At 36.0% G+C, this 12,788-nt stretch overlaps 1 protein-coding gene across 11 annotated transcripts in view; it reads left to right on the top strand.

Annotated features, from left to right (window-relative positions):
• Positions 1 to 12,788, top strand: part of LOC131034223 (mannosylglycoprotein endo-beta-mannosidase) — a 155,920-nt gene that overhangs the window by 64,935 nt on the left and 78,197 nt on the right. For all 11 annotated transcript variants that reach the window (XM_057965629.2, XM_057965626.2, XM_057965619.2 and 8 more), the window contains 2 exons: positions 2,039 to 2,097; positions 2,318 to 2,366. In XM_057965629.2, coding sequence (XP_057821612.1) covers positions 2,039 to 2,097; positions 2,318 to 2,366 — 108 coding nt within the window. The remainder of the gene's footprint in view (positions 1 to 2,038; positions 2,098 to 2,317; positions 2,367 to 12,788) is intronic.

Genomic DNA, 12,788 nt, shown 5'->3' with positions numbered 1-12,788 from the left:
TTCAATCATCATCTATAATGAATTTTGCAAAGAGCAATCTCACCCTAGAGTTTCCAATCTTTTGCAATGAAAGTCATAATGACTGTCTTATAGAATTTCAAACACAGACTTTCTTCAAGACAGGGTTTTCAGTTACTTGTTTCATCTGCAACTGGAGGGCCTGAAAAGTTCATTTAAAACCTGCGCTTCTGTCTTTCCAACATGTCTCTATAACTCTGCTAGCTTCTTCATGAGAAGTCAAGTGTCTTCCCATGCATGAATTTGATTTGCCTCTATCTTGGAATGGTTAAAATTCGAAACACTTTGCTGACTTGCAGTACAAAACTATGAAATTCCTCTGCTTGGTAATCAACCAAACTACCCAAGATTGTAACATTTATGTTACCTTTTTAATTATAATATAGTTAGAAAACATTTACCATGTTATTAAGAGCTACCTCATACACAAGCTGCAATTTAAATAATTTATCATACATAAATGTGGCTATTTACAGAATTTCCTTTATTTTTGAATGCTTCATTTGAGTAGTATGACTCGGTTGAAAAAATCGGACTCCCAATTTTTTTTAAAAACTCGGGACTCACAAAAACTAGGGGTAAAACTTGGCAACTTTATCGAACATTTGAAAATACATTTAAAAAAAAAAATTATTCAAAAACACACATTTACACCAAATTTGTAGAACATATATTGATTTCCATGATATATAATTCAAAGTTTAAGTTAAATACATAGCATAAACCAAAAAACAAGATGTTTTGTGTGATTTGTGCCCTAGTCGCGTGCGGTATTTTCTGCCCTGGTCGCGTTGTCTTTTTTACCTTCGTTGCATCTTGGCACTGAAAAAAAAGACACTTTTAGGTTTTTTTTAAACTTAAAACTTAATCTTGTTTTTTGTGCCGATTTTTTCCCCACTTTTTGGCGATTGTCGGTGATTTATTCGTGTTAAACTTGCCACTATTTTTGCAGTAACTCAGCGCCGAGTATATGCACGAGTGACTTGCGCTCGTCTAGGGCTTGTGAATACTCGCGAGTTTATCTCCGAGGTGCAGAGTTTTGCAACTTTGGTACTATGACTTTTTTTTCTTTTCTTATTTATAATATTGAGGATCTATTATGGGGGCCCATTCCAGTGAGAAAAGCATACAACTATACTAATAACAATACACGTGTGCAAAAACCCATGCAAGGGTGACAGGTAAGTAGTATGACTGTTGTCATACATATATTTAACATTAATCAGTACACATATCAAACTGGAATTTTACTACACAGTCCACCTGCATTTCAAGGTTGTTCCTTTCCTCAGATACAATCAACTTTTCATGCAGCCATGGTGGAGGATTCTACTGTCTCCTCTTTTTGAGCAGGATCTGCATGTTTCCCATAGGAGGAGAGTAACTTGTCTACAAATCTTATATCTTAGTGTTCTTCATGCAACTTTATATTTACATTGTACTTTTGTCTAGCTAGTATTTTGAAAAACACATTATCTTTGCCAAAGAGTTACAGTGCTTCTCACCATTTATACATTTTATGCTTGAAGTTTCGATATAAAAAGGTATGGCAAAGTTAGTTTTAGATATCTGTCTAGCAATACACCAGTTTGGTGCATGAAATCCTCCTTGTGGAACTTCAAAGAGGATATGGTCATGTTATTTGCTTTAATGTTCAAATAAGACTTGATAAATATAATGCTGCATAGACACAGGTCTGTAGGATATGGTCATGTTATTTGCTTTAATGTTCAAATAAAATATGAAATGAGTAAGAGCCCTTGGTTCTTACCAATACGCCCAGCACACCTGATACCAAGGACACGTTCATTCACCTTAGCCATGTATGAATGTATGTTCTCATCATCTCCCATCTTCAATGTCTCATACTTTCCTTTCAAGCTCTGCAACGTAAACACTTCTTGGTTTTTTATCTAAATATACAAGTTGTTTCTGCTACAGGCTAGTGTTGTTTCATTATTTGGCCGTTGCTTCCAATAATTGAAAAGATATTTGGTTGATTTTTTTTGTTTGTTTACAGATTGGTAAAGATGTGGCAACGCAATATGTTCAGGGCTGGGATTGGATGGCCCCTATAAGGTAATCTAAACTTATTGTTCAGAACCAGAAAAGTTCTTTTCTGGTTTTAGTTCTGAAAGCATTTGCAGCATTGTATGCTTCAGGGTGCGAACATTAAGCATTTTGTGTAAAAAAGATCAAACAAGCCTATATGATATTTAACCCTTTCAAAAAAATTATCTGATTTTCTGTTTGGTTTTTAATTTTCCTAAATTTGTCTTATTGTGGCTTTGGTTTGCAGGGATAGAAATACAGGCATTTGGGATGAGGTCTCCATTTCATTTACTGGGGTGAGTTATGCACATATGTGTGGCTTCATTTGTAAGGAGATTATTTTGTACTAACACAATGCATAGAGTGGAATCAGCTGTTACTCCCCCTATTAACAAATGCTTTGAGGATTATGTGTATTACATGTATATCCTTGCCTTCTGAATATTACCAACATACATGGGGGAAAATGTCATTAGTGTTATTGACTACTCATAGAAATCAGCTTGAAACAACTTGAAATGAAATCTCACACAAAAAAACTAAAAATTGTTATACAGAGCATTCAATCTTATTAAAATAATATTGTAATATTGATATAATGGTTATCTTAGTCATTTAGTTAGTATTTGGAAACTTCATTTTATATCTAAGTCTTAGGAAGTTTCCTTTCTGTCTTTTGTTTTTGATTATTATTTTTATAGAAACATCACCTATGCTCTCTATCTAAGGAGCTTTTATCTCCTTTTGTAAATATTGAAATATCGGTTGTTTTGTTTGCTGTGGTTGCGACCTGTTTTTTGTGTGATGTGTTTTATTGTTTTACTGCATAACAAAGGGCTTTGGCTGCAGTGCGAGAATTTTTGTGTTTTTTGGTGTTTTGCATAATTTTGTTTTTTGAAAAATTGTGACTTCTTTCTCTGTTGTAGGGTTTTCTGATTTTTTTCCACAAAGAATCATGAAGGGTGTTGTTGTTTATTGGGTTTTTACCGTTTTTCCACAAAACAAAGGTTTTTATATTTTTTCACAAAAACGAAGGTTTTTACCATTTTTTTAAGAAAATGAAGGTTTTTACCAATTTTTTCACAAAATTGTGTGTGATTTCAGCATTGCATCAAGGATTTGACGATTTCTCCACAAAATTGTGGTTTCTTGCAGCTTGTTTTGAGTTGCACCTAGGGTTACTAGGGTGAACGGTGTTCTCCTGCTAAAGGTTTGTTATGGTTTTTTTAACAAATTGTAGGTGTTGCTTTTGACGATTTTTGGCAAAATCGTCGTTTTTCATAACTGTGAAGTTTTTTGAGAAGCTAATCTCGGTTTCCATGTCTATGGATAGCGGGAGGTATGTCTTCATTACCCAACATCATGTTGGAAGGATTGTGGTAAGCTTGGTCATATTCAGAAGTTTTGCAAAAAGAAGTTGGCCTATCAGAAGTCTAACCAGGGAGGGTCTCAGTAGGTTCATGTCGCAGAGCGTTCTAAAGAGGAGTTAGCCTTTTATGCATTCATGGTCAAATGACCTACACATTATGTCACATCTTCTATAGGGTAGTGTTGGTGTGGTTTTCATGCACGCTCAACACAAAATAAAATATCCAAAGATATCCTATTCTCTCTTGATCAAAATCTTCTTGTAAACAGCTAAATCGTGTGATCACAAAGACGACTCTAAAGCTCCCAAATGCGTACGGATAGTCTTATTTGTTTCATTGTGATTTGCAGGTAATCTCAAGGGGGACTTATATAATTGTTTGAGGAATTAATCAATCTAAGGATTCTGTTGATTCCCAAAACTTGTAACTTTCTCTTTTGGAATGATTTTGCAAAAAGCTTTTTGCAATCCTACTTTTATTAAGACTTGGAAAAAAAGGAAAAAAGGGTGAGGGTTTAGGAAGATAATTCTAATTTTAAGCTAATCCTATGAACTCTAAAGACAGAAATTGCAAAAGTGGAATTTAAACCAATTTTTGTTTCGCCAAATTCAACAACTACACAAGAACGGTGCTATCTTCTAAGGAATTCAAAAGATTTTTATTTCACTTATATTCACCAACATATTGAACAATGAATATAGTAATTGAAGTTAAGTTTTTATTTACTTGTTCAGACTGACTGTCATGTCCCCTCTTGGATCGTTATATATATACGGAGAGAAAGAGAGAGACCCTAAATGAAGAAATTATTATTATTAATTAATATAATAATTACCAATGAATGATTCTTTAAAATTCATTAATTAAATATTATTTATGAACATGACTTGAATATTATATATTATCAACATAATTTATATATTCAATAATAAATAATAATACAATTAAAATACAAAAGAAGAAAAAATAATAATAAAAAGCAGCACCTACATTCTACAAGACAAGCAATTTACAAGAAAACGATCATTAATGAACAACGATTACTAAGCTCAATAATTAAGTGCAGCCATAGACAATGTTCGTTTATTTATTAGCATGATAAAGAGCAGCGATTCTGTAAGTGGAGTGATTAGTAAATCAAGCAAACAACAACGACTTCATTAAAAAGTTAAAGAAGTTAATGAAGATATTAATGAAGGTGTTAACAAGAGAAGCAAGTTTAGTGGTTAAAAGGCACATCATTTCTGTTTTGAAAGAGCGATTTTATCATAAGTTAAAAGATGAAGAATGGTGAGTTTATTCCCACATAGACTTTATTGAAACGTATTTTATATGCAGCGATCAAATAACGAGCAGTTTGAATTGGGCTGTGTATCTGGCAGTGAATATGATCGAATGTGTTCTCTGATTATTAAATCGTATAACAAACACGTATAACAAATACAATAAAATCGTATAACAAATCGTATAATGATTGGTAAAGAAAAACAATTGACTTGTCAAAACGTACGTTTAGTAAAACAAATAAATTAAGGAGATATGATTTGCTAATGATAAAAGCCATGACTCATGAAGACATGTCTCTTGGAAAGAGACACATTCCTTTAAATGAGAAGATATAAAAAGAGTTCAATATGATAGGAAACAGGAAAAAAAAGGAGTAGCATAAGGAAAGAGGGCGGAGATTATAATTCAGAAAGTAAAGGGTTCTCAGGAGTATGTGGTGTGCATAAATCAGAGCAGATATATCAGTTACAAGGAGTTTGTTTTAGAGGATCAAAGTGCAGATTTAAGAGAAGATAGTGGGGGGGAATATAGGGAAAAAAGGATTTGTTACTGCTGCGGGGAGAGAGGACGGTAAAGGAAAAGAAGGGAGGTACTGCTGCATGCTACAGGTATGGATTTGTGTGTGGAAGTGTGTACCACAAACACACAAATAGATATAATAGTATTTCTTTGGTAAATCTGTTTCCAATATCATTCTGCAGAATTATAATTATGATGTTGTATATTATAAAAGTATAAATGATTATAATGTTGTATGTATGTAGTAAATTCATATGTATGTAGGATTCATAATGAGAATGAAGAAAAATATAATTGTAGGTTTAACTTATGAATTTAAAGAGCGATAATGAATTGAAGAATACTTCTGAATATAGGTTAATTTACGAATATATATATTACTGAATGTTTACTTATATAGGTATCCATGCATAATATTTATGTATATCTAGGATCAATAAAGAGGATTAAAAAGTATGTAAATGTAGACGTGAATTATGAAATGAAAAATGATAATGAATTATACAATGTAATATGAATAATGTGACCTTATGATGGAGGCTATAGGGAGGAAACTCCCTTAGCCTAATGGAGGGATTATGATAAGCCCTGGTAGGCAGTATATACTGAATATCTATATGCATATATGTTATGGCTTGGTTGACAAAGTTCATCCAAGAAGAGACGGATCTGGCCGGTCCTCTCTGGTAGACTTGGATGATGAGGTGCATCATCCAAGGCAAGGAGTTGATCATATATGATGGTCCTCCTTGGTATGGCTTGGGTGTAAGAAATTATATCCAAGACAGGAATCAAATTAGCCTTCGATTTCCTAGATGGTTGGGGTGTTAGAAATTACATCCAAGACAGGAATCGAATTAACCTTCGATTTCTTGGTATGTCTTGGAACCAAGATGGGTTCCAAGAAGGCGAGCTTCACAACCGCCTAAGGACGTGTCCCAGTGCTGCACTCGTATCCTTTTTAAGAATTGAGATTAGTGTTAATTAAGTAATTGAATTTTAATTGCAAATTAGATTAGTTATGTATATATTTTGTTGTGTTCTAACAATATGTTTTGCAGGACAGTGATCTCTAACTAGTAGGGACATTACACGAAGCATACACATGGATAATTTCAAACACAAAGCATGCACGCATTGTCAGATTTTTCTTATTGGAAAGGAAGATGATTCTACTGGGCCTCTTGGACGTAAGTCTGAGATTCAGGTCGACAATAAGGAAGGTGCATCATCTTCGGGCACAAGGATCAAATTGCGAGTTAGTCGGGCAGTAGTGCTTCCTCTTGAGGAGGCGACAGTTAGTGGGAAGGAAAAGTCACGTTTTCATGTTTAGGTGATTGATCTTGATAATCCAGAAGAAGGGCAGCAATCTAATGATGCTTCTAAGTCTCCAGCTTTAGATTCGCCTCATGAGATCCCTTCCTCAGTTTCCATTGAGACGCCCCTTTCTCCTCCTGACTTAATGGTGGAAGAGTCTCCTTAGATTGCCATCCCTATTTCAGCATACGAGCCGCGTTCTGATCATCAACAAGAGAATGTGCTGGAAGATCCTGAGGATACTCCTGCTTGTATCCAGCTGTTAGAGATTGATACCTCCACTTCTGGCTTTGAAGAATTTATGAGGCAATCTTCATGTCCATTGGTTACTGAGCAAACCTTGGCCGCCATCCAAACAGATACTCCTCCTAGGATGACCATGGTTATTCAAACAAAAACGGCTTCTTCTTTGCCTATAACTGCTACTGAAGGAGAGTTGATGGCTTTACCTCCATGGCTTAGTTCTTTCACTCCAAAAAGAAAGAAGCAAGAAATCTTGCCTGATGCCTTTGATTATCAGCAACTTAAACAATCTAGACCCAAGGTTGCTAAAAAGGCCAAGACTATCTCCAGAGTAACTGTTGACATCAACAAGATGAAGGTAGCTGAAATTGTCGAACCCATTGCAGATAAGTCACTTGAAGAAATGTCAGCTGTTGATTACAAAGTTACAAGGATAGGATTGGGTAAGCAAACGCATGAGGTGATTAAACATGATGCTCAGTTTTCTGTAGCTTCACTGGTACAACGGTGTGATGAACTTCTAGCAAAGAAAGACAAGCTAGAAGAGGAAAACCGACAACTTATGATAGTTGTTCATAAAATTACAAAACTTGCTGCTGAAGAGAGTAATCCCACAAGTTCTTCCGGTTCCCAAGAATCAATTCGTGGAGTTGAAAGGGCTGCTTAGAAGGTACAAGCATTGGATTCTTGGGTTGATCAACTTGATGATCTATGTGCACAAGTGATGAAAGACATTTTTCAGATGATGTCTAAGTTGGAAACCATTGAAGAGAAACTGGATAAGACTTCCGATACTTTCAAAAAGAATTTGGAAAGTGTTGAAGATAGTTTGACAATCTGGTGTACCATGCCCCAACAACAGTTGAGTGTTCTACAGGGGCATGCCATCATCTCTTCCAGGGTCATTTGAAGAGCTTCTAGAAAATAAGGCCCTTCTTAAATCCCTCATTGAAGAGATTGGTGATGCAATGAGATTACGGGGTGAAGTTTTCCAAGATATTGTCTCTCATTGTGAAAAGGCCTCTTGCAACATAATAATTTAGGATGGAGAGCTAATACCAGAAGAAGAAGTTCTTGCAGATTTGCAGATAAGGATTCATAATGAATGGAGGAGCGATCAATTCTTAGCTGCTTCAATTCAAATATTGATGAAACACCAAATCTTTTTGCATGAAATTCAGTCCATCTTGGAGAAAAACAACTCTACGCTCCTCCGATGCCATGATACCATTGTGAAGACCATGGTTGTTGCCAAGAACACCCATGAAGCGGATCGTGATGAACTACAAATGATCATCCAAAAGTTTGAAGGATTCGTCTCTTCACGTGCTGCAACTTAAGTGTTTTTCAGCACTTAGTTGTATTTTTCCAGATTTGCAATCGTTTATTTGTAGTTTTTCTTTTGACAAGTTACATGTAAAAACCTTTTTGTAAAATGCAAGTTAACTCATTACTTGCACTTTTGTAATTACATTAAGGCAACTACAAGTTGTTTTCAGTTAGGACTACAGTTGGAATAAGTCTTAGTTAGTTATTGAATAAGTCTTGGTGGTTGAGAGAATCTCTCAAGTTAGTTAGGATCCTCCCACATTTTTCTCAAGGCTCCTCTTCTATAAATACTTGAGGGGTCTACTGTAATAGTTATCTTTTGGAAAGCAAGCAAAAAACTCTGCCAAATTTACAACAAAGAAGTCTTTGAGCTTTCATGTGTGAATTCAAGAATTGAAAGGAATAGAAGGAAATTGCTCAAGCTTTGAGTCTTTGTGCTACATTCTTGAGTTTGTGTTTTATATTATCTTTCTTGCAAGTGTTTCTTAAAGAGCTTAATCGCGTTTGATTTGCAGTCTTTGTGCTGCAAGTATTTGAGGTTAATATAGATTAGAATAAATACTCTTTTGAGAGGACTTGTAAGTCTTTGTGCTTGCACTTATTCTTAAGAGAGTTTAGAAACAGATTTTGTGAGAAATAGCTGTGAGTCTTTGAGCTTATACTACTTCCCATTGTTTTAAGTAGAAAAGAATAAGATATTCCAGTCTTCGAGCTGTTATAATTTGTTCTTGATAGAGTTAGTATAGAAAATGGTAGATAGGACTTCACATAATCAAGTCTTTGAGCTTGATATTGCTGTCCCGTCCTGAAGGAAGTGACGGAAGTCTTTGAGCTTTCAGGAAACTTCATTTCCTTTCTCTCATTTAATTTCAAAAGTTGTTACTGCTGTTTAATATCAAATCGCTATCGCTTTTCTGTGAAGAGAAAAAGGATATTGTCTTTCTTGAAAGAAGAAGGAAGATCGTTGTCCCATCATCCTATTTTATTTTCAAAGTTGTAGTTAGATAGGGGGAGCCTTCCCTTAATTAGGAGAGTTTTACTCACACGCTATGGTTGAAACCACAATTTTGTATATTTCCCCAAGTGTACAAAATTTTCAACCAACACAACTGCTGCATATTACTATCCTGGGGATCCTCCACCCTCTTAGTGAATTCTGACATGTCCACATGCCCTATCTCCGTATCTTTGATGTGATCCAAAGGGGAAGAAACTTGTGAAGGTGAAACTTCATTCCGATACTTGTCATATTTATACTTCATCTTCTTTGGAATGGGAGATGATGGTAAATTTGACATTGAAGGACAACCTGGTATACTGTGATGAAGACTTAAAAGTGTTAAGGCAACATCATAATCAATTGCAACTAACATTTTTCCTTCTTCAAATGGGAAGAACTCCAACCCTTGCACTTAACAACTTTGTGAGAGAAAGATGGGAAATAAATGGGAATGCTAGAAACTTGACTTTGATCAATTTCGGATCTTGGGGAATGTTTTACAAGTATACAAGTGGGGAAGAACGAACATGCAATCGGATTTTTAAAACCCGAATGCAAGTATACTTGTAAAACGGAAAAAGCCGAAATGAGTGAAAAATGAGTTTTGGACATGTGGGAAATGATGTGAATGGATAGTACGGATATAGGCAATGGGTATGGATAAAAATGGGAAGATTTTGGGAATGTCATTTTCGAGAAAATGGGAAGAACTTTCAACATGCAATCCGGTTCTAAAAACCCGATTTTGGAAGAATGGGTGTTTTTCATCTTTGCAACTTGGAATTTCAACAAAAGATGGTTAAAGTCTTATAACCATAAGGGAAGATCAATTATTTTCATCCAACTTGTAATCGGGATTTAAATTCCCGGATACAAGTAAAAAGGGAAAATGGGGAAGAACAATGCAATTCACAAATTGCTTTGCAAAGGGGAAAATCTCTCTCACAAAAACCGATTTTAGGGCAAAACCAACATATATACAAATTTACAACTAGAATGGAAAAACAAAAAGACAAGAAAATGGAACAAGAAGAAAAGAAAACATACCTTGCTTCAATCCGAAATGCCTCTCCAAAAGATGAAACAATCTTTGAATGAAGAAGACAATCCCTTAAATAAAAAAAGATTCCAAAACCCTTGCGACGTTTTTCGAAACTCGGATTTGGAGAATAACATAAAAAACGTGTTTAAAGATGCAAGAAAATAGGTCGAATCTCTATCCAAACCCCACGCCTAGGTGAAGGAAGCAAAAACGACTTAGGAGAGAAGAGATTCATTGCATTTGAATCAACCAAAACGTGGCTTGGAGGAATCACGTGTTTGCTGTAAACTCGCCTTCAAACCAACAAATGAATATACCAAATAAAAGATCCCTAAATAGGTCTTTTGCTGTCCTGTTTAAATTTTAATTTAATAAACTATATTTTGGAGCCTTTTTGGTGTTCTTAGAGACTAGACAGAAGATGCAGAAGAGTTTGTTTCTTTTGTGTTGTTGTTTGGTGATGGGGTTTGCAACATATGACAAGAAACAACATAAAAATGAAATGTAATCAAGAGATCAGCTTCTGATTTTTTATATGACAGCAGATTACAATCATCTAGAAGTGAAATAACATTCACATGTACAAGCAGAAAATATACCAAGGATCCAGTGCTAGGGTTTGAGGCTGATTTGCTATCCAGAAAATGGATACAAGGTGAGAAGGATGGTGTAGGAGCAGATCAGTGGATCCAATCTACTTATTCTGCCATAAGATGAATTACCAATAACAAATTGGGCAAGAACCCAATTACCAGCTGGAAATCTAACCTTTGCCAGGCAAAATTATACAATTTTGACCTTCTTTTCCCACTGTTTTGCTCACCCTGATCACAAATCTAGTCAGTTGACTGTGATTTCTTCCACACCACCCTTTCTAATCCCAACAATGAGATCAAGCACAAGAAATGGAGTTAGAACCCTCCATTTAATTTTAAATTGATGCACAACCTTCTAGAATGGTACGACACTGCCTGGAATGGTACGGCTGCAATTATGAAACCCACACTTGCTGCAATTTCAAGACAAACTGCTCAGAACTGATATATCATACCTAATGGTGATTGCTGGGCTGATTTTGTTGCTAAATTGACCGCATTGGGTCTAGACAAGGCACATCCTTGTCCCATGTGGGCAAATTAGTGGGTACACCTCCACTACCAATGCAGATCTGAGGGTTTACGTCCTCCAAACACCTGCAATTTCTGTTGCTAATGCAGAGGTGAGAAAATCAGAAAATAAAATAATAACATAATGCCAATTCCCTCCTCCAAAAAGTCTAATAACCTTTTCCAAGGAGTGGCATAACCCTAAATGGAATATCCAACTAAAAAAGCATCTTCCTTGGCATCTTTTGGGTCTAAGTAGCTGAAAGGCTTAAAGGCTTTTAAAGTAAGAGAAGGGTCCCACCATGCCATGTCATTTAAGTGATTTGAGGAAAGGGGTGGTGTTGACATTAAAGGGGCCAGTTTATTAAAACATAAACCTTTATTAAAAAAATAAACTTAGGCCTATAAAGTAACTTTATAAAAGTTACTTTTTCCCTTATTAACTTTTGACACTTAGAAATTTGTAAGTGTCTTTATTCAACAAATGCAAAGTGGGAATTGCATCAAAAAGATGGGGACGTGACAGTCTCCCCTTCTCGGATTTGCTTGCCCACAAGCAAATACAGGGCTAGATGCTTAAGAATCTCTTCTCCTTCCCACGTAGCATCCACAATGGGTAAATCTTTCCAACTAACCAAATATTCCTTGATCACCCTGTTCCTCAAATGCCTCTCTCGCTGTTCCAAAATCTCAACAGGAATCATAACCAATTTGCCTTCATCATCCAATGGTGGCAGTACTGGAGATGCGACAATACCCTGACCAATTGCCTTTTTGAGGCATGATACATGAAAGACATTGTGAATCTTACTCTCAGGAGGAAGCTCTATCTCATATGCTACCTCACCCATTCTCCTTAGCACTCTATAAGGCCCATAAAACTTGGGCTTCAGCTTCTCAGCTCCCTTAACCTTAACCGAGCTTTGCCTATAAGGTTGAAGTCGTAAAAAGACCATATCCCCAATCTCTAAAGATCTCTCAACCCGATGCTTGTCAGCATACATCTTCTGCTGATTTTGAGCTTGCTGAATATTGTTCTTGAGAGATTTTAATATATCCTGATTCTCCTGTAACCAATCCTGAGACAAAGGCACTCTATTATCAGCCAAAGCTAAGTCAGTGAACGTCATGGCATCATAACCATATAGTGCATGAAATGGAGTCATCTCAATGGACATGTGGTATGTAGTATTATAGCAGAACTCCCCCAAATACAAACAACGAACCCATGCACGCTGCTGTCCGGAAACATAGTTACGTAGATACCCCTCTATCCATTTGTTGACAATCTCTATCTGGCCATCCGTTTGAGGGTGGTAACTAGTACTGGGAGTCAATTCCATACCAACGAGTTTGAACAACTCTCGCCAAAAGGCACTCATGAACCTACTGTCACGGTCACTCACAATGGTCTTTGGAAGACCATGTAATCGGAAGATCTCTCTGAAAAACAAATCAGCAACCTGTGATGCTGTGTAATCTGATGCTATGGGAAAGAAATGGGC

Source organism: Cryptomeria japonica, chromosome 3 (genome assembly GCF_030272615.1).
Source record: "Cryptomeria japonica chromosome 3, Sugi_1.0, whole genome shotgun sequence".
Classification (NCBI taxonomy): domain Eukaryota; kingdom Viridiplantae; phylum Streptophyta; class Pinopsida; order Cupressales; family Cupressaceae; genus Cryptomeria; species Cryptomeria japonica.
Note: the sequence above shows the minus strand (reverse complement) of the source record. Positions and strands in the feature narration are given on the sequence as shown.